Source organism: Peromyscus eremicus, chromosome 3 (genome assembly GCF_949786415.1).
Source record: "Peromyscus eremicus chromosome 3, PerEre_H2_v1, whole genome shotgun sequence".
Taxonomy (NCBI): domain Eukaryota; kingdom Metazoa; phylum Chordata; class Mammalia; order Rodentia; family Cricetidae; genus Peromyscus; species Peromyscus eremicus.
The window spans coordinates 142119925-142142915 of NC_081418.1; the positions used below are offsets into that span (position 1 = coordinate 142119925).

Sequence of the window (22991 nt, forward strand, 5' to 3'; positions counted from 1 at the left end):
GGATTTGACACATGTGACATCATGTGGACTTTGAGGTTTCAGACCTTAGAGCGCTTCAGAGCTCAGATCTTGGGTTAGAGGTGCTCAGTGTGTGTCTATGAATGGCAGGCCAGAAAGAGGCGAGGTGTTCCCTCAGTATCTGCTTCAGCGAGAGCCCCCCCTGCGGCTAAGCATCCTGATACAGAGTGTGCAGAGAGACACAGGCACAAGGCTGCCTTCACCCTGTGACCTCCCTTCACCCCAGCCACCTGCTTAGCCACTTCAGATACGATCATCTCACAATGGGAATTGATATCGCAGCACAAACAAACGCGTCTCATTTGATCTATCGATGGCTTCCCCACAAGTGTCCCCTGGGAGTCCTTTACACTGAAGCCTCACCTTCCCCTGTAGCTCTACTGTATGGCAGCGCCAGCTGTGAGGAGCCTGGAATTGGCTTAGGGCTTCCCCTCCTGCTCTGGACAGGGTGGTGGCCACACAGAGGCAAACAGTCTCCACAACACACCTTCTGAAATCCTGTCAGGACTTGTGCAGAGCAGTCATCTAGAACAGTTTCCACTCCTTGTTTATTCGTTATGGAAGAAGAAGGTGAAATATTACTAGGTTAACTATACAGTGTCTCTTTCGTTATTGGGATACTTAGGGTCAGCACTCACTAATGAGTAAGCCAAGGCAATAGGCATAAACCAGAACCACTCCAGATGTGTGTGTGTGTGTGTGTGTGTGTGTGTGTGTGTGTGTGTGTGTGTGTGTATTTTTAAAGAACAGGACCTGGAAGTCAAGAAAGGAGGCTTTAATCCCCAGTCCTGCCAGAACAAAACAGGTCAAGTTTCTCCTTTCTCAGACCCTCCGTTTCCCCTGTTGTGAGAAAGGAGGTTAGATGACATGGTGCTTAGAGGTCCCTCACGCTTTCAAATCCTAACGTAGCCAGGCAGTATGGAGATAAGCAAGACACAGCCTTCACCCTCAGGGTCTTAGGCGGTTAAGACACAGGAAGCCAGGACAGAGTCCCACTTGGTGCTGCCCAGGAACAGAAAACCATGGTCTCAGTTGTATCACCTCATCCAGAAGGTCTGTCAGCATGGCCCGTCTCGGCATCAGACAGTAGCCTCATTCACTTGAAGTGAGAAGTGCAGTTTCAGAGATTCCTTTGCTGACTGGTATGGCTCACTGTACCTGTAGCACATGAATTCAATGGTAGGTAGGCGGTGGTATAGAAGGGAGACAGCGTAATCGATGCTGCTGCCGCTTGCACAGAACCAGCAGGCAGAAAGCATCTTTAGACGATTTGGACCAGCAGATGACCATAAAATAAATCTATCTTGTTACATTCAATTGTGACATTTTAAGGCTGTAGTTTCCAAAATCAGCCGCTCTAATATCCCATGGAACTAAAAGTAACAGATTGCTACTCTTTCCAAAGAAAGGCTCTGTCCCCAACGTGTACATGCAATTGACACTGGTCCCCTAAAAGCTCCTTAAGTCACATTAAAATAAGCTGCCAGTCTGAGCTGAAATCCAAGTGGGGTTAGCTCTGCCGAGTGACCCCTGTAGAACTGTTGGTCGACACAGTCTGTAGGGAGAAGGAAAAAGATCGGTTTCTCTAATGTTCTTTCTCCATCTCCCCGCCCCCTTATCATTTAAACTCTAAAGTTTCACTCTTTCCTGAGATAGTGAGAGGTAGGGGTAGTTTTTAATCACACCATTTGAGCACAACCCCCCACTCAACACACTCGAGCTCGCGCATCTGCGCTCACACACGCGTGCGCGCGTGTGTGCACACACACACACACACACACAGCTAATGGTTTCTGGTGAGTGAAGTATTGAGGGAAGGATGCTCTCATGGCAGCTTTTTGTTGCAAGGTGCATATAGGATTCTCAAGTCCTGCTGAGAATTTCCACACATCAAAACACTGTCTCATTTTCCCTAGCAGCTAGCACATGAGAACAACCCAGAACTTAGAGGACAATCATCTCTTTTTGGAGGGACAAGAGGGTGGCGTGCATTCTAATTTGGCCCACTGAAGTTTCATTTGTGTGGTCTCTTTCTTGAGGGGAATATTACTCCTCCCATCAGTACCAAACCCAGGTGTCCATGGCCTGCTTTGGAATCATACACAACTTCAGTGAGATAATTAAAGATGAGGCTCAGGACAATTTTTATTGAGTCCTGCTATATGTCAGCCCTCCTAAGCACTTAAATGTTCAAATCATCTACTCTTCACAGACATCCTAAAAACAAGTGATATTATCCTAAATTTGTAGATGAGGAAATAGAGACCAAGAGCAGCTAAGTAATATGCTCCCAGACCAAGTGGCAAAATGGAGATTTGTATCCATGGATGCATGTGTTTGTGTGCATGGATGCATGCATGTGTGTATGCACATGCAGGTATGTGTGTGTGTGTGTGTGTGTGTTTTATACATGCATATGTGTATGCACAATCACGTTTGGGTAGATACGTGTGAGTGTGTGTGTGAGTGTGTGTGTGTGAGTGTGTGAGAGTGTGTGTGTGTGAGAGTGTGTGAGTGTGGGGGGGGGGGGAGGAGGCCAGTGGTTGATATCTGCTCTCTTCTTTAATCACTCTAGCTTAGATATGAGGCAGAATCTCTCACTTGAACCCAGAGCTCACCAATTCCACTAGCTTGCTTCAGGGATCCCTGCACAGAAAGGATTCCCTATCTCTGACTCCCATTTGCTGGGATTACAGGTGTTCTACCACACTCACCCAGCATTTCTGTGGGTGCTACAGGTCTGAACTCTGGTCCTCACACTTCTATGGCAAGTGTATTTTACCCACTGGGCCTTCTCTCCTGCCACACAAAGCTAAGATTTAAATCCAGGTGAGGTTCACAACAGACCAGAACGTTCTCATGTTTTTTTGAGTTTTCAGTGTTCATGAAGGGGAAAAGTAGGGGAATGGTTGAAAAATGAGCCAGTTTCATAGAGATTAAGATACTAAGGCAATTTCTGAACCCATCTAGGATACAGTGGATCCGGTAACCCTTTGCTTGCACTACAAAATGTAAACAACAAAAATGATCAAAGAGAATTACAAAGGCCCCCAAATAGGTCTTTTAGTTTATGCTTTTTGCTTTTCTGACTCAGGGTCTATGTACCCTAGGCTGGCCTCTAGACCCACTATGTAGTCAAGTATGACATTGAACTTGTGGTTTTCCTGCCTCTTCCTCCCCAGTGCTGGAATGATAGGACACTGCTGTGGGAGGTTTTGTGTGGTACTGGAGGATGGAGCCCAGGGCCTCATGCCTGCTGGGCAAGGGCTCTGCCAGCTGAGCTACATCCCAACCCTAGTTCATGATTTTAGAAAACGTACTCAAAATTGGATGGAATAAACCTTCTGGATGGTTGGTTTTCTCAGGATGAGTAAACTCGGCATGAGTCAAACCTCCCAGCCTGTGTGATGGACAGGCTCTGAATCAGACACGGGGCATTGATCTTGGAAGCCAGCACCTCTGCGCAGCTCCCTTGAAAGCCAGTCCTTCCTTACAGTAGCTGCAGCGGCACCACAGAAGGGAAGCTTTTGTCTGCCGAGGCCATGGCCTTAACAATTGTAAAAAAAACTCACCCCGATTTTCTACTCTTACTGGAAGGGTGTTGATAAATGAAGCGTCAGAGAGGCCCCCAGCTAGGATATGACATCTTTGTTATATATTTTTACTATGTGATACATGAAGGAGCCAGAGAGCATTGTGGACATGTGTCAGGCCACCTAGGTTCAAGGACATTCTATCTCTCCGGTTTGCCTGCTCTGTGTCTCAGGACGAGTTACTTCCTCCACATGTCAAAGAAAGAAAACAGCAGTGCCTGCCTCGTACGATGTCAGAAGTAAATTTATTAGAGTGAGACTTGCCCTTGGAAAAGCCCCTGTCAGCAGGCACCCAGTAAATGCCGTTCATTGCCTTTATTTGGTGGATCTTCCCATTACTTAGTTGAATTTTTCATCATCCATTTCTTATAAATTCCTTTTTTTTTTTTTGGTTGGGGGTTGTTTCAAGATAGGGTTGTTGTTGTTTGTTTTCATTTTTGTTTTCTCTTTTTTGGGGGGCCCGCCACCCAGCTCCCCAATAAATCACACACAGAGGCTTGTTCTTATTTATGAATGCCCAGCCTTAGCTTGGCTTAGTTTCTTGCCAGCTTTTCTTAACGTCTATCTTTTGCCTCTGGGCTTTTCCTTTTCTATTTTTGTATATCTTTCTTTGTCCTTTTACTCTGTGGCTTGCTGTGTCGCTGGGTGACTGGCCCCGGAGTCCTCCTCCTTCTGTGGCTCCTTCTTCCTTCACTCCTCCATCTCTTTTTCTCTCTCCTCCCAGATTTCTCCTTCTGTACATTCTCTCTGCCTGCCTATCCTTTCCTCCTGCCTTGCTATTAGCCATTCAGCACTTTATTAGACCATTAGGTGTTTCAGACAAACACAGTAACACAGCTTTACGGAGTTAAACAAATGCAACATAAACAAAAGTAACACACCTTAAAATAATATTCTACAACATAGGGTTTCTCTGTGTACCAGCCCTGGCTGTCCTGGAACTCGATTTGTAGACCAGGCTGGCCTCAAACTCACAGAGATTGCCTGCCTCTGCCTCCCAAGAATTTTCTGGTAAATTTTTTTTTTTAATGATTTATTTAACTTTATTTTATGTGTGTTGGTGTGAAGGTGTCAGATCCCCTGGAACTGGAGTTTACAGACAATTGTGAGCTGCCATGTGGGTGCTTGGAATTGAACCCAGGTCCTTTGGAAGAGCAGCCAGTGCATTTAATTACTGAGGCATCTGGCCCAAGTTTAAGCACACTTGAATGGGGTTGGGTACCTCCACATCAGTGGAAATGGTCCTTTTGGGTTTTGTTTTCTTCGCTCTCAGTTCCAGGTTTCTTAAGCATCATCTTTAGGAAGGGACTCTATGTGCTTGGTTTGGGTGTCAGATTCATGCATCCCATGCGTAGTAAAGACCTAGCCCCTTCCCTGCAGCACCTTCTGGGCTAACTGGGCACCATCTCCATCAGAATTGCTGTGGGGACAGCATCAGTCTTCATTGTTTGTACAGCACGGCCTGTCCGGCTGTGGTCACTTGTGTTGCCTCCTGGAACATGGGGCTTGCTACACCCTCCCATCTAGAACCCTTCTGTGAGTCTTCTGGCTGTCTCCTCTCACAGTTAAGCACAAGATTAACCTTCTCACCCCTCTCCATGCTGTGATTCTAAGAACTGGCAGCAGGTCATGAGAGGTCCCAGGGGACTAAGAGCAGGCCCAGCTCTCCACTTCCTGTTCCCACCTAAAAGAGGAGGAAATGGAAGCAAAGGCCCTTCCTTCCTGTTTCAGGGCGAGGGTCAACGTGTCCTTGTTCTTTCTGACCTCCATCCCCTCCTCAGCATGTGTTTGCCACAGCAGAGGAAGGCACTGGACAGTACAGATGGTCTCTGGCATCTCCCACCAGCCCTCAGTCTTCTTCCTCTGTCTGCTGTGGTTTGGAGACTGCTTTTAGCTCAAGTCTCTTCAGCCAAGAGTGTCTTGGGAGGGAGATTCCTATATGTGTGAGTAACCCTAGAGATAGGCAGGAAGTCTCCAAGAAACTCAGAGAAAGACTAGCCAGTCCCTTCGAGATCAGGAACTGGGGTCAGTGGATTGTCATCTCTAAAGAAGGAAGTTTTCTCCTGAAGGGCTACTGATGGGCTGCCTCCCACTCCAAGCCTCTTCTCTGTCTTTGTGCTGCTCTGACATCAGTCTCTGTTGGTCGTCAGAGGCATAGGCTTACCCCCACAGGTCTACTTGGCTCATTTCAAATTCTATCCATAGATTCTTTTTATTTTTTTTTTCTTAAGATAGGGTCTCATGTAGCCCACGCTGACCTCAAACTTACCATGTAGCCAAGAATTGCCTTAAATATAGGTATGTATCTCCATACCTAGTTTATGTAATGTTGGGGATCAAGTCCAGAGCTATGTACATGTTGGGCATGCACTCTACTGACTAAACTACATCCAAGCCCCCCTTGATTTTTTTGAAGATTTATTTTTATTTTATGTGTATATGTGTTGTGTTTGCATGTATGCATATGCATGTACCCAATACCTGTAGAGATTCCCTCAGAACTGGAGTTATAGATGGTTGTGAACCACCATGTGGGTGCTGGGAACTGAACACTGGTCCTCTACAAAAGTAGCAAGTGCTCTTAACCTCTGAACCATCTCTCCAGCTGTCAGCCCACTCCTGCACCCTAATTTCTGAAATCACTTCTTTTGGCTGCTGTGTTGAAACCGAGAGGTCTCTGCTCTGTCACGGGCTGTGTCTGCAGATGTGTAGGTGCCCTGGGCCGGCCCGCTGGAGGAAATAATCCACTTGTGGGTAGCGTTTGCCTGCCTGAGGCAAGGAAGAGGAATGAACCATTCCTTTCCTTCAGCCCATTTTATCAAATGCTTATAAAATTGCAGGGTTTGTTGTTTATTTAATTATACACTCTAACCAATCTACTTTTTAGGCCCTAAAAGGGAATTCAGTTGAGATGGCCAGGCTAAAGGTCAGTAGATGGTCTCCTGACAAGCGGAAGTTGAGCCTTAAAGAAAAGGAATAGGAGACAGGGAGGTATAGCATTTTGCTAGGCTGCCACAATGAACACCACACACTAGACAGCTGCTGCACACAGTGCTTTCGGTTGTCCTGTTCCAGAACATGGGTTCAGGGTCAGTTTCCTTGAAGACTGAGAGAAAGGACATGGTCCAAGACTCAGTCTTAGCTACACAAGGCTGGTTGGCAGTTAATCAATAGTGGTGCTTGTCTTGGAGGTCCTGCCTTGCTCTTTATGTAACATTATCCCTGTGTGTGTCTGTGTGTGTGTGTGTGTGTGTGTGTGTCCATGCCCACAATCTCCTTTTTTGTAAGGGCATCAGTTATATTGACTGATAAAGTATTCTAGTTCCCCCTCTATTACTGTGACAAGCACCATGACCAAAAAACACTAGGACTAGAGAGATGCCTCAAGGGTTAAGAACAGTATTTGCAGCCAGGTGGTGGCACATGGCTTTAATCCCAGGGACACACACAGGGATAATGTTACATAAAGAGCAAGGCAGGACCTCCAAGACAAGCACCACTATTGATTAACTGCCAACCAGCCTTGTGTAGCTAAGACTGAGTCTTGGACCATGTCTTTTCTCTCAGTCTTCAAGGAAACTGACCCTGAACCCATGTTCTGGATGCAGAGGCAGGAGGACCTCTGTGAGTTTGAACCCAGCCTGTTCTACAAAGTGAGTTCAAGGCTATTAACAGAGAAACCCTGTCTACCAAAACAAAACAAAATGAAGAAGAAGAAGAGCACTTGCTGTTCTTCCAGAGGACCCAGGTTCAGTTCCCAGCATCCACATGGCAGGCAACAACTGTCTGTAACTCTGGTTACAGAGGATCCGATTCCCTCTTCCGGCCTCCGTTGGCACTGCAGGCACATGGTTCACAGACATGCATGCAGGCAGAACACTCATACACATCTAATAAAAGTTTTAACTAAATAAATGTAAAGCTAAGCTAAAGTAACCACTGAGGGGGAAGGACTTGTTTCAGCTCACAGATTACATTCCCATCACTGAAGGAAGCTGGAGCCAGAACTTGATGCAGAAATCATGACGGGACAGTCACTTGTAGCCTCTTCCACCAGACAGCACCGTGGAGCCTCTACCATGCAGCTTGCCAACTTTTCAGAGTTAGGACTCGGAAGATCGTAACTTTTTCTCTTACTTCTCTGTGTTCTGTTTTGGTTACTGACCCAGGGCTATGCGTGTTTCCTGGCATTCTGAACTTTCTCACTTTGTCTGAAGCCCCTTCTTCTTTTGCCACGTGACCCCTTGCAAATGGCAGCTTTTCCTTCTCTTCTCCATTCCCCTTCTCCGGGCAGCTGCCAAGATTTACAGCTATCCCACCCTGTTGTTTTTCCTAAACTTGTCCCCATGCTTCCTTTCACAAAAAGAAGAAGAAACAGTGGAGGAATGTTTCTTGCTGGCTGTCTCCCAGGCTTATTCCCAGGATAATACTCAGCCAGCTTTCTTACACAGGCCAGAATCACCTGCCCAGGGAATGGTGCTGCCTACAGTGGGCCGGGCCGTCCTATCCAGTAACAGTCAAGATAATCCTCCACAAACACGCCCATAACTAATGTGATCTTTGCAACCCCTCCGTTGAGACTTTTCTCAGGTGACTCTGGGTTTTGTCAAGTTCACTGGGGTGTAAAATAGCTTTCTCTTAACTAATTATGTCTTCAAGGGTCTTCTTTCCAAATAAGGCCACATTGTGAGATCCTGCAAGTTAGAACATATGAATTTTGGGGTGTGAGGGCAGAGTTCAACAACCCAGTAATAGGACCAAGAGAATATGAGGTTATGTGTGAAATATACTTTAAATTCCATCTCAGGGGTCTTTAACTAGATCTTTAACTTTTGTTTAGCTCTGTATCATTCATAGTTCCTGGTAGTCTTTTACAAACTGCTGAGGCGTGGTCCCCTCTGGAACACTGTGAAACACAAGTGGCCTGAGGCTGATGATTCCCTACCTCACTTCTCTGAGCCTGGGGATAACACGGGGTGACATGTGATGCTGACAGGTGGTAGATGGACATTCATTGTTTATAAATGTGACTGAATTGGGGCATTTGGATGAACTGAAATAGAGATGATAGAACAAAAGGATCAGGAATTCAAGGTCATTGTTACCTATGTGGTGAGTTCAAGGCCAGCCTAATCTACATGAGATTCTATAGTAGTTACTTTTCTCGTTGCTATCACAAGATACCAAACAAAAACAAGGTAAATAGAAAGTCAGTTTGGGCTCACAGTTTGAAGACACAGTTCACCATTGTGGGCAAAGCATGGTGGCAGGAAGGTGGAGCAACCAATCACATTGTATCCACAGTCAGGGAGCGGGGAGACATGAATGCTCGGCTTGCTTCCCCACTTCATTAAGTCTATAATCCTAGCGGTAGGATGGAGCCACCCACATTTAGGGTCTTCCCACTTCACTTAAACTTTTCTGAGAACACCCTGAACCACACCCAGAGGTAGGTTTCCTTGGTGATTCCAAATCCTATCAAATTGACAATCAAGACTAGCCATCAAAGACCCTGTCTCAGACACACCTGGGGGCGGGGGGGGGGTGCTTTTCTAATAAGTGATAGGAAAGAAAATAAGACAGACTTCTTATTTTCATCCAAAGTCCTGATTTATTTGTTGGGTTGAAGGAATGGGATCCTCTGTGTCTAAAGACATTTATAAAGACAAAGCTCTGGGCTCAGAAAGCACACTGTCAGCCAGAATGAATATGCTTTATCAGGCTTTGGGCTTTTTCCTCGTATGCCTCAGTGCCTACACTCATTATGTGTGGGTCTCTCTCCCTTCTCCTTATGTGTTTCCCTCCCCTATCAAGACCTTCAGAACCAGGGTGGTGTGGACAGTTTCCCAGTTGAGCAACTTACCAAGCACAAACCCAGACATCAAGGCCAAACCAAAAAAAAAAAAAAGCCTCAGACAGAAGACTCCTACATCTGAGAGATTTCATGCACCCACTGTCCAAGCAGCACATTTCCTGTGTCCGGAGCTCCTCTGCCTGCCGGCTCTGGTCTCTGCAGTTTCCATGCTCGGCTGCCAACTTATAATAACAGAGCAACAGGCAGCAGCAGGGCAGGAGCATCAGAGCCCACTCCGTCCGTGGGTGCAAGCTTTGTACACTGAAACAAAGCTTGGAAGGTCTTGTTGCAGGCTTTTCAGCCTTCACGGTGGTTAGGCCCAGACCACTAGGAGCCTGGAATTAAATACCCTGAGATCCACTTGTCTACCATTAATGTTATCAGCTTCATCAAGTGCTTCCTCTTTCGGTAGTGTCTGCAGAGAAATAAATAAATAAAGCTCCTCCACGTCTTGTTCCTGCCCAGGATCCTGAGTCTGAAGTCCTAGCTGAGTTGAATTATCTGGAGCACTGTCTCCCTCCTTCATTGTTCTCCAAGATCTGGGCAGGAACAGAGAGTGAAATCTCTCCAGGACATTACATCAGTTCCCCTCTTCCCCTTGGCATGAAAGTGCTTCCACTCACAGCCCTCCCTGACTTCCTAAGGCTTGCCCCCACGGTCCACCCACACCCCAGCCTTGAAGCCTGGACATCAAAGAGAACCTGCAGGTAACCAGATTATTGGCCAACGCCTGTGTCTGTTTTGTAATTTAGAAGACGGGAAATGGATTCCGGAAATGGGGTAGTTTTTCCTAGTACATGGCCTCCATGATCCTTGAGTCTTGTTAAACCTTAATAATCTCTTAAGTAAAGAGAGACGTCTTTTCAGCAAAAAGAGATATTTAGAAACTATTTGAAGCTCAGAAGGAAGCTGTCCTAAGTAGTTACTCTCCAGTAACCACACTCTGAAAAATGCAAAGGAACCACGATAAATTTGTCTTTATGGAGGGCAGAGTTTAGGTCCTTATTAGCTATAAAAAGAATATTTGCCTTGTCACCAAAAGGTCACTTCTGTCATAAGATTATTAAATCTTAGACGTTAAGACTTAATTAGACATAAGATAACACCATTGAGTCAGTACCCTGAAGTAAAATGAGGCGAATGGCGTGTGCCATTCCAACCTAGAGCTGGCAAGATTTGTCAGGACTTCGTAGTAGCTCGTGCCTATAATCCTAGCACTCGGGAGGCTGAGGCAAGGGGATTGCTTTGAGTTTGGACTGCTACAGCGTGAGACCCTGTCTCTTAAGAAGGAGCCAGGTGATGGTGACACACACAATTAATCCCAGCACTCCGGAAGCAGAAGTAGGTGGGTATCTGTGAGTTCAAGGCCAGCCTGGACTACAGAGGGAGTTTCAGGATAGCTAGGGCTGCACAAAGAAACCCTTTCTCAAAAAAAGGAAGGAAAGGAGGGAGGGAAAGAAAAACACTTTTATAATAGAAACTATCAAACCCCACAAGTACTGTCAAGCATTAGTCACCACCAGACTGTTTCCCCCATACTTCACCTGGCTCTCCTTCACCTCCCAGCATCATCCCATCCATAATTAGCTCTGGATAGGCCTAGAAGGATAAAGACCATTTATAAAACCAGAAGCCCAGAGCCAGGACTTCAGCTCAACCCCAGTAGGTCCTCTGCACATCCTTTCCGTGATCACTAGCTGGAAATGCTGTATACAGTGTGAAGTGAAGTCTAAGAAAGGGCCTTAAGTTGCAAGTGGTTGGTGGATCTCCCCAAGCCCTCTTTAAAGCAGGTAGTCACAATGCAACAACTGCATAATGCCTGTTGGCTGCCTTTGACTGGCCTTTATAAGAGGCTTGGATCCCAAGTTTAGATTTGGGTTGTTTTTTTGTTTGGTTGTTTTTTGTTTTTCTGGATTTTGGAGTGGTTTGCTTACAGTAAGACAGGGTGGTGACAGGACCCAAGTCTAAACATGAAAGCTGTTGTATTTCATACATACACTACACATGTAGCCTGAAGGAAATTTGATAGAATATTTTTCAACTGTTTTGTTGATGAAACAAATTTCAATGATGTGGCATTTTCCACGGGGGTTGGGGGGGCAGGCATTTTGTAGACACACTCAGCAAGTTTCAGATTCTGGAGGGCTTTAGATGAAGAATTCTTGTGCTTATTCTGATAATAAGCCACCCCGTACTACCCCCCACACCACTGATTTTTACTGGCAGTCCTCCTGCCTCAGCCTCCCAAGTGCTAAGATTACAGGCACACACCTCCACACCCAGCACAGACTGACTGTCTCTTTTTCTTATGACTTTCAATTGTTTTGCTGTCAAATGCCTGGGTGTGATTTCCGTTGTGTGGAACCAGCGTGGGTTTGCTGAGCTTCTGGAACTTTCTAGTTTGTTGTTGACATTGTGGCTCTCGTCACTTAAATTTGGCCATTATTCCTTCCCCTCTCTCTCCCATCCATTTTCTTCTACACTCTAGGCGTACTTGGTGTTTGATTTTATTACGTTTCTAATCCTTTCATCTCCAGTATGCTATTAAGTCTGTCCAATCTGCTCTTACATTTCATAGAGTGTACATTTTGGTTCTAGAACCTTCATTTTTGTTTACTAAGTTTCCACTTTCTGTTTTGACAGTTCCTGTACGTCATTACTCATTGTGACTGTGATGTCCCTGAAATACTTATAGCTACCTTAAATTCCTTTAAAATCTCTTTAGCTAATCCCATCAGAGTCGCAGAATCTGTTTCTGTTGGTGGCTTTTTGATGATAGATCACATCTTCTATGTCTAGAAAAACTGTATTGATATGAACTTTACAGATAACTCGTTGTAGAGACTTTGGGTTTCATTATATTCCTTTGAAGAGCATTGACTCTTATTCTTGCAGTCAGTTAATTTGTTAGCCAGTCCCTTCTAGTGTGTGGAGGCTGATTTACATTTCACTGCGGCAAATCGGCCTCAGTTTTGCCTTTAGCCCTCAGCAAGATCCCTTTGCACGGTATGGTAAGACAGGATTTACTGCACTAACACGTGGCCATGCTAGAGTAGTGGGCAGCCTGGGGTGTTGATGGGGCCTTTTAACTTAATGAGACTCAAACTCTGACCTGCTTCTCCACTCCAGTGGCCAGGAGCTGAGACTTCTCATAACTTTCAGCCATACAACCGCTGCTTTTGAATCTCCCCTCTGTATGTATTGTTCAGGTGTCAGACAAGAATTTGAGAGAACGTTAGCGTGCTGTTTAGTAGATCATCTCTCTGGTACTCTACCCTTGATGAGGCTTCCACAAGTTTCTGCCATTTGGGCATCCACTTGTGTCCTGACAGCTCACGTGACTTTCTGTTCATCGTCAGACTTCCTCGGGCTGCACTGATGAAGGTATTCTTGGGGGAAAACTAAATAATGTCTTGCTCTGTGAAGGTCCCATCTTTAAAGAATAAAGTCCCTCGTGTTTTTGTCTACGTGGGGTCACTGTCCAGTGTTTTTACATGGCTTTTTTGAGTTTATTATATCCAGTTTCTATAAAGTCTATCTGTAGAAGGTTCCTATAAAGTCTATCTGTAGAAGGTTCCTATAAAGTCTATCTGTAGAAGGTTCCTATAAAGTCTATCTGTAGAAGGTTCCTATAAAGTCTATCTGTAGAAGGTTTCTATAAAGTCTATCTGTAGAAGGTTCCTATAAAGTCTGTCTGAGTGAGCCACTGCCATTATTGCAGCTGGATCTCCTCTTTCTCTTGCCAGATGAGTGGCGGCAGTTTTGAATCCTTTACTGGCCCTTTCCTATCTGGCCATATCGCCTGCATGCTGGCCCTCAGCAAAATTTTGAGATAGCTCTCATTCCTTTTCCCAGTTGATTAGTACTCTATTATTTAGTAATCTGGATTATTAAACAAGTATCCTATGATATTTGTCCCAATGAAGAAGGGTTTTTTGAATTTATGACAACAGATCATGCAATAGTCATGAAACAGATACTTTCCCTTCCTGTGAGTCTCAAATGCCGTGTTCAGCATTTCTTTTGTTCACCGCCTCGTGTGATCAGGGAGATGGAGTGGAATTTTTAAAATTAAAAAGAAAAAACCTCCATTTTCATGCTAACCCAGTATAAACCTTAAGGGAACCCCACCTCTCTCTCTGACTACTGACCCTGGTAGAGGCTCATTTCCCCTTTTCAGGTTCTGCATACAGACAAGGGTATTATCTTTGGCATTGTTTTGACACTTAGAACTACAGGTAAGTCTGTGACCAGAATAGGGATCAGCTAAAGTGCTCATTCTTCTGCTGAGACTACCCCAGAACACACATGGCTAGAGTACCCCATAAAGATAGATGTGAGCTCACATGTTGTTATGGGACTGAACTTTCTAAGGGAACCCAGATCACCTCTGAGCTGGTCCAGCCTCAGCTCAGCCCCACAGCTACTTCACTTCTGGATCTGTATACACTTCCAGGGCTGCCCTCAGCAGCATGTAAATTCAAGTTCAGTGGAGAGCATGTGTTGTTGGGGTACCCATGCATCTGTCCTTCCTACTTGCCTCTCCTAACTCTGAGCCTGTGTAAGATCGATGCACTCAAGGGCAAGCTTCTAAAAGCTCTCTCAAGTATAAAATCACCATTCTAACAACTGTTGCTGTTGAAAGCAGGTTTCTGTTTGATTTTGCGCCCTGGGGGTCTGTGTGACACAAAGTGCTGTATATGTGCAGATTTTAGAATCTGATTCTAATCTTTTATCCATTGGCCACATGGGGTGAGTTGCCTGTGACTCAGTTTTATCATCTATGAAGCAGGAATAATAGTGTATCTCCTTAAGAGTGTTCCAAGTTTTAAATAATTAAACCCAGTACCTAGAATAGAGTCATCAGTAATCGTCATTGTTACCAGCAGTAACGACCCCTGGAGATAGAGAAAATGAAGATGAAAGATCACCAGCGCTTCTGGAGAGAATCCTAAGAACCCTCCACCTCTGGAACCTGCAGAGGAGAGTCCAGCGAGGACAAGATAAAGAAGGGAATTGGGTTCCTGTGTTTATCAGGCACCGACATATGCTGGGTGGAATGTCGATGGGCATTCCTAGCTTGTCTGGGGTAGGAAAGCGATTTCAAGTATGTTTTGTTTTGAGAAAAGGGACCGACATGGGAATCTGGGTTCGAGAGGCTCCGTGCCCCAGTACAGCTGCCTACAGAGCCATTGTGAGGTCACAGGGCTGCAGGTTTACCGGGATCTGTGATTGTCTTTCCTTTTGCCCACAGATAACTGTGTCCAGAGGACGCCCAGGCCACCTGCAGAGAGTGTGCACCACAACCCTCCCACCATTGAACTCTTACATCGCCCTCGGTCACCCATCACCACAAACCACAGGCCTTCTCCTGACCCCGAGCAGCGGCCCCTGCGGTCCCCTCTGGACAACATGATCCGCCGCCTCTCGCCAGCTGAGAGGGCCCAGGGACCAAGGCTTCAGCAGGAAAACAACCACCAGGAATCCTACCCCCTGTCGGTGTCTCCTATGGAGAATAATCACTGCCCACCATCCTCGGAGTCCAACCCGAAGCCCTCCAGCCCCTGGCAGGAGAGCACGCGAGTGATCCAGCTGATGCCCAGCCCCATCATGCACCCTTTGATCCTGAACCCCCGGCACTCAGTAGATTTCAAACAGTCCCGGCTCTCTGAAGATGGGCTGCATAGGGAAGGGAAGCCCATGAACCTGTCTCACCGGGAGGACCTGGCTTACATGAACCACATCATGGTCTCCGTGTCCCCACCTGAAGAGCACGCCATGCCCATTGGGAGAATAGCAGGTCAGTGAGCCCAGCCCCCTCAGCCCGTCACCACGCAGCAGAAGCCGTGCAGCTAGACCCGCACACTCCCAGTGTAATGTGCCTGCAAAGGTTTGGGGAGGGCGAGGGAAGCTTCTGTCTACATGAGACGGAGTCCCTAATGGCCTGGTTAATGAGCCACTGGGAAGGGAGGAGTTAATGAGCCTCAGAAACATTAAGGAACAAGTGTCCTCCATCCGGCTCACAAGGAGAGTCACCTCAGAAGCACGGCCAAGCGAAAACATTTAAAATCAAAGGTTTATGAGTACTCTAAGGGCCCCATCCTGAAGTCTCCAGGTGCTAATTAATGACCAGACACAGCGCAAAGAACCTTTGTCGCAGATTCACGCCTGTAATTCTGTCCTGTGGGCAGCGACTCGGTGGAGGCGAAATTGAGATTGGGGTGTTAGGCAGGTGCTGCCAGTCATTTAGACAGAGAAAATCCACTCCCATATTCTTTTTGGGTTATGTTGGAAAACCCAAATGGCTCTCCTAGCAAGAAACCAAGGAGGATGGGTAAGAATCTATCAATTAGAATTTTGCTAGCCTGCCCGCGGTTTACGTGGAATTTCCAGAAGGCCTGTGCAAGTTTAGCAAGGTGAAGTCTTTTCCTAGAGGATGTCTCTCCCTTCATGAGACATTATGGGGTACCTATGATGTACAGATAAACACATCCAATGTACCATATACAGCACTGATTTAGCACACAGCATCCTCCCTAGTAGAATTGAGAATTTAGTGGAGAAGCACATGTAAATACCATGAAGATACAGGACAGAACGATGGAAGTTTTACTTCTTATCCATGCAGTGTACAGGCGTTCATTGGGTGCCTTCTTCCGGCAGAGTAATGAAGTGGTGAGGAAGAGCAGAAGCTCTGTTCAGACTGGAGGAACCAGGAGGCTTCACAGGGATGGAGGGACTGTGAAATGAGTGGCTGTGTTTCTCTTTGTGGAAAGAGACCTGGAGTTAGGACAGAGACCTTTTCAGGTGGTAGGAATAAATGGCCCTTCTCCCCTGTTGATACTGCCGCTGCCTACCCATGCGGGACAGTTCCCAACGAAAGGTCTGCTTCACCTCTGCCTTGACTTTTGTCTCGTTGTTGTTGTTGTTGTTGTTGTTGTTGTTACTGTTTAAATCATTTATTTCTAGATTTTTTTTTTCTGGCCCTGAGTACACTTCTACTATTGCCTCAGTTTTATTGCTAAAGATGTTGAATTAAGAAAGTAAAACGGAGAGTCTGGGAAGATAGCTCAGGCAGGAGAGTGCTCTGTAGTCTACTGACCCCAGGTGTTGCGACATGCACTTGTAATTCCGGTGCTAGTGGAGCAGAGACGTGCATTTCCTTGGGACTTGCTGACCAACAAGCCTAGCCTACTTGGCCAGCTCCAGACCAGTGAGAGAATGACCCTGTCTCAAAAGACAAGGTAGACAGCACCTGAGGAACGACACCCGAGATTGTTCTTTGGCCTCCACATATACACAGATGCTCAAGCATGTGCACACACACACACACACACACACACACACACACACACGAGAGAGAGAGAGAGAGAGAGAGAGAGAGAGAGAGAGAGAGAGAGAGAGAGAGAACAAAAGGAAGTGTGGAGTGTGGCTCAGTGGTAGAGTGCTTGTCCAGCATGCAGAAAGCCCCAAGGTTTGATCGTCACAGCCACAGCCACAGCCACAACAGTAAAACAACAACTATCTATGACTTGCTCATTTTAAAAAAAAAACTCTGAAACTTGGAGTGTGCTTGGGATTGAATTCAAAATAGTCCTGCAGGGTTAGTGATGGGGAGGTGTGGGGTGTGCGGTAAAATGGGGTTAGCCATGAGGTGTTTGGTGGTTATGTGGGTGAGTGGAGGCAGAGGCGTTCGTATCATTGTTCTACTTATATGTGAGATTTGCTTTAATAATGAAGAAACTGCAGGGCCAGCGGTAAAGGGGCAAAAAAGGAAAAAATCTTACGGAACCGTGAATTTTCTCAGACAGCTGGAGGAAAAAAGGGATGAGGCGAGAAGTGCTGAGTGATGGGAACAGCCTTAGCTGCACACTGCCTTGGCGTTTCCCTGCCTGGTGTCCTCAGAGCCCGTTGCTTAAGTATAATTCCCAGGACAGCCTCTCAAGCTTGAATCCCTTTGATGTGCATGGGTCATTTGTACAGGGGAACCACAAAGATGATCCAGCGAGACCAAGGCTTTCCTCAAGGTCAGAAGAGGGTTGGGTGGCCTTGCTGTCCCTTGGCTGTTGTCTGCAGTACTGTCCTTGAGGGCCTGGCTGCCTTGTCAAGGTCTTCCATATCTGCCTTCATCTCACCACAGACTTCTTGAGAATCTTAAGATAGGCATAGAAGTCCAGAAGGACAACGTCCATGAGAGAGGAAGGGAGGGATGAAGGAATTGTTTAGACATACAGACTGTCTTCCCCTTGTAAGTTGCACATCTGTTTCGTTGAATTCTACCACTATTTTTAGAAGCATATAGTCAGACATCAGTGATGTGACGGACATAGGCTCATCAATTAAGATGCAACTGGAGACAGCCATATTAAGCGATTTTAGTCTCACAAAGGCAAAGTATCACATTTATCTCTTATTTGTGGGTCTTTGATTTCATGTAGATACTGAAACTCATATAGGTACAGGTATGAAAATATAAGAAACTATGTAGGATAACAAAGGAAATGAGCAAGGTGCTGGGGACGGGTGGGGGGGGCAGGGAGAGGTCGTGGGGTATGGTGGGCTGTGCTCAAGTACATTATATACTTGCATGAAAGTGGCCTTATGCTACCTGGTATAATACGAATAAAGGAAGCCTCGTGGAATATTCAGTCAAGTGATGAACCTTGGTATCCATAGATGCCTTGTCTTGAAAACATTTAGAAAGAGCTGGTCTCTGCTTTTCCTTGGCTCTAGGAAGACAGAATGTTCTAGAAGATAATCTTAGGGCTAGATCTTCCGGGGGCAATGCATTCTCTCCTATAGGATGATTGAGTCTCATACAAATGTATATTCATGTTCTTATGATCTCTGTAAATGTTGTAAAATCTCTAAGTATATACGTTGCCTACTGTACCCAGATTCCAGATGACCCATCTGAACTGGCAGGCATTGCTCTTCGCAGGGGTGAAATGCCGGGGTCAGGTTGGGAGGTCACTGAGGTCCCTCCCGGCTCTGCAAGTCCACAATCTGACAGTGTCTGCAGCTGTCTGCAGAGGTGACTGACAGCCCCACACTCCTTTGCCCCTTTGGAGGATCCCCCTCCCTGTGTCCCCCAACCCTCTGTCTTCCTGGGCTCCTAAGATCTTAGTAAAAGTGATTGTGTTTCTTGAAGGTCACATTCTGTGAGTCACGGCTGTGTGTACTGTAAGGTTCTGTCTACTGCGCAGCCATAGACGCCATTAGATCTCTGCAAAGCTGCTGTTAGAGGAGAAGACTTGGTTCCTTGAAGCCCTTTAATTGAGCACAGCACAGGAAGAAAGGGAAGTGCTGCCAGATGTCACACTGATGAGTAACTTAGCTGCAGGGTGTAGACAGAAACACTACTTAGCAATGCGGACAGAGCAAATGCAAGCCCAGATTCTTACCATTCAGACGGGGTTGCCTGGGTAGAGGAGGATTTAGGCATTCAGACACCTAAGAGCGCTCTGGACCGCAGTCTTGCAGACTTAAGTTTTTTATATAACATTGGACTTCTTTCCTTCCATATTTTCCACTGTCTATCTATCTTTCTTCCATATTTCCCACTATCTGTCTTCAGTTAGGGTTTGGGGAGGGTAGTGGGAAGCATCTGCTAATCTCCTCCAACTTTTTCCCACCAGTGAGTTTCAGAGGCATCGAGTGCACTGGCCATGATACGGAGCTATACGCTGATGAACTGACATGGCGTGGTGCGGAGGGGATAAGTTCCCAGGATGTACAGTAGCCCCCACCCTTTAGCTACAGCTTCAGTTATAGTACATGGAAATTAACTATTTTAAATAACTCACTATGAAGTGTCATTACAATGTAATATTCTATTACTGATTACTTTGTCAGTCTCCTATATGTAATTTATAAATCATCCACCATCATAAGCATGCATAGATAGGAAAAATAGCACTGTATGTTGAGTGTGTATTGACCCAGTCAGAGCCATGGCTTCAGGTATCCACTTCAGGCCTTGGAACGTGTCCTCTGTGGATAAGCATCATGCTGTTTGCGTTGGAGTCCCTTCTTAGGTCTGGATGAGTTCACTAGAAGTGACTTTCTAGGGGAAAGACTGTAAAGACTGAGATCAGTAATATAGCCTCAAGTCTGGGTCCCTAACCTACCCCAAATACTGTTTCCTTCTACCCAGAGATTCTCCAACAAGGATTGGAAGCTAACACCTGATTCTGTAAATGAGTTTATTGGGGAAAGCTACCCTTTTATTAAATGATTGGCTATGTATGCTTTCAAGCCATAACCCAAGCATGAATACAGTTGAGTTGCTCCGGAGAGCCTATGACCACAAAGTCTTAAATGTTTACTAATTGGCCTATACATAAAAAGTGGGGTGCCCCATGTCCCCCATCACTGTTCCCATGAACAGTCAGTGTGCTGAGAACTTCAGACATAACGTAGGCTGAGGAAGCACAGTCTTGCTGGCAAGGAAATACTTGAGCACTTTAGGTGATGAGGCATGTCGGAGGCACGTGAGAAGAACAATAACAAATGATGTAAGAGAGTAGGCAAGTTCGGGCTGCAGGCTGTGCTCAGAGAACAATACAGAACAATTGCAATAGCACCATTAACATAAAATAAAATACAGCTCAGTAACAGATTCTTGGCATATTTGAATTTGTAGTCACACATTTGGTCATTTATTCAAAATTATCCTGTACTTTCTATGTACGAGACATTATTCTAGGTGAAAGACACAGGGCTGCCTTGAACTCCTGATCCTCCTGCCTCAACCTCCTGAGAGCTGGGATTACCCGTGCACACCATCACATTGGGCTTAGACAAATCTTTTTAAGAGACTAAAGTGGGGGTTTTCGTCAAAGCCCATGACCCACAGCGGCAGATGCTTTCCTGCCCTGTGCGTATCTCAAACCTTTTGCTGCAGTCTTCCAGTCTTATCAAACTTGAACTTCTTTTAGGATGCCATTGGTCACTCCCAACTGTCACTGACAGACTTCGTGACAGTATGTCAGATCCTTAGATATTGGGGGCGGGGCTTGAAGAAATGCTTACCTGCAAGAGTCCATCTGACTAGGGAGACACGAGCCTCCTATCATGTCGTCACGGGCCCAAACGACATACTTTCATGATTTGGCTTATTTACTGGAAGAGTTATTTGTTCACAGAAACTCAACTCAGAAAGCCTCCAGAGGGAAGAAGTGGGGAATACAGGAGAGACCCCTAAAATTACAAGCTATTTTGGGGGGATAGTATAGAAACCTAATCAGTAGAAGTGTCCTAAAATACATACATATGTGATGACTATCTAAATGAAATTACCAAGTAATGGGGGAGACAGAGTTCCAATGGACCATCTTTTGTCACCAAGTGAAGCTTCCAGTACCAGGACTGGGTTAGATCTAATTGAGTTGTTGGCAAAAGGAGTTCCATGGCAATCCCCAAACAATGCAGGCTGTTGCCAAAACTCTAGGTTGTTCTCCAAGAACCGACAGCAAGGCCGCGTTGCCGAAGACGGCACACGACTCACTGAGCAGGAAGACGTCCAGCTGCTGCCTCATAGAGCCCTCGTCTCCGTGTGCCGGTGTCTTTAGTACAGGAAGGTACTCTGCAGGCTACCGAAAGAGACATGTAAACACCAAGTCAGCCACAAACCCAGGACAGCCGTGTCCTGCCTGTAAGATATGTTAGGGCAGTGGTGGCCCAAAGCCTGTGGAAGTAACAACCAACATGTGATTTGACTGAAGGCCCACTCCACAAGATGGAACCAATACCTGGTGCTGCTTGGGTAACCAAGAATCAGAGACTAGCTAACCCACAGACCTGCGATAAAACCAAATACTACTGGTCTTTAAAAAAAAATGTAGCAATAAGTAAAATGACTCTAATGACATTCTGCTATACTCAGTAGATCAGTGTTTTGCTCAGCCATCGTCAGAGAATCTTCCTCCTGCAGCAGATGAGAACAAATTCAGACCCACAGCCAGACATTGCGCAGAGAATGAGACCTTAGAACACTCAGCCATAAACAGAATGTCTCCATCAAATCCCTCCCCTCAGAGCTCAGAGAACCCTGAAGAGGAGAAGGCAGAAAGAGTGTAAGAGCCAGAGGGGGTGGAGGACACCAGGAGAACAAGGCCCTCTAATTAACAGGATCAGAATGAACTCACAGACGAGGCAGCCTGCACAGGTCTGCAGCAGGTCCTCCACGGATATATTATGTCATCCAGTTCAATGCTTTTGTGGGATTCCTGAGCGTGTGAATGAGTGGGCCCCTGATTTTTGTACCTTCTCTTGGTCTCTCTCACTTCTGTTTGTTTGTTTTGTGCGATTCCAATGTGATAGTTTATGTTTTATCTTATTTTATTTTATTATTATCTCTTAGATGCCTGCTTGTTTTCTCATGAGAGGCAGAAAGGGAATCGATCTGTATGGGAGGGGAGGTGGGAGAAATGGAGGAGTAAAGGGAGAGGAAAGTGTGATCAGGATTTATGTGAGAAAAAAATCTATTTTCAATAAAAGGGGGAGAAGAAAATAAAACTCAGGGACAGTGGTGGGAGGCTTGGCCTCAGAGATCCTGGGGCAGTAGAGGACACACACTGTACTCCAGCCTCCCACTTGCCTTCTCCATTTCCTTCCCAGAAATTTGGAGTGTAACTTCAAATGAAACTTTTGGGTACCCCCACCCCTTTGTAAATGAGCCTCAGGAGTAGCCTTCAAGACCAAAAATATTTTTGAGGAACAAATCACTCCTAAGCTGTACTGATAAGAGGTGACGGTCTCGTGTGAGTTCAGAGGACAGAGTTGTGGGATGTCTCCATCAGCCGAAGGATCCCGTCATTGTTTTGCACACACTGAAAGTGCAGCCCTCTCCTGCACCGTCTCAGGAACTGAGCCTCTGGAGCCTTCAGGCCAGAGCCCTTTCTTGGTAAGGTCTAGTATAGCGAGCCAGGGCATCCCCAGGAAAGCAGGGTGGACCTGTGCGTTCACCCAGACTTTGCAGTCAGCAGGATGGAAGGCAGTTCTTGGGTACCAGAGAAGGGCTTAATATTGCAGCCTTGTCTCCTTTCTTACCTGTAACTCTGGGATAACGGAGCACTTTTGATTGACAGTGACACAGCCGAGGAGCACACCACACAAGTGAGTTAGTGCCCACGGGTCAGGTCCCTTCTCTGCTTCACTACAGAGCCGCCACACTGTGGGTGGAGGACATGAGAGGAGCAGCCCGGGTACAGCCAGCACAGGGGTCCATCCTGAGCTGGCACCAGCATTGGCAGGTGACAAGGTCTGTATGGAGTGATGCTAACCCACAAAGTGAACCCCTCCGAATCCTCTCCCCAGCTCCCTTCAGGATTTGCATCTGTGTCCTCTGTCCCCTACGCTTTGCCTGATGACCCTTTTAGAGGAGGTGGTTAAGATAAAGGTGAGCCCTGGGAGGGGGAGAACGTCCACTCCATCTGGAATGTTCTAAATGGTTCTGACTTCTCACATTCTGGCTGAGGCACTGTTCTCTGTTTTCAGTGTGAAATCAAAGAGTTCTAAAGAGA

General features: G+C 46.1%; 1 protein-coding gene across 1 annotated transcript in view; it reads left to right on the forward strand.

Annotated features, from left to right (window-relative positions):
• Etv6 (ETS variant transcription factor 6) overlaps positions 1-22991 on the forward strand; it is a 201330-nt gene that overhangs the window by 166772 nt on the left and 11567 nt on the right. The window contains exon 5 of the mRNA XM_059258696.1: positions 14720-15265. Within this exon, the coding sequence (XP_059114679.1) occupies positions 14720-15265 (546 nt within the window). The remainder of the gene's footprint in view (positions 1-14719; positions 15266-22991) is intronic.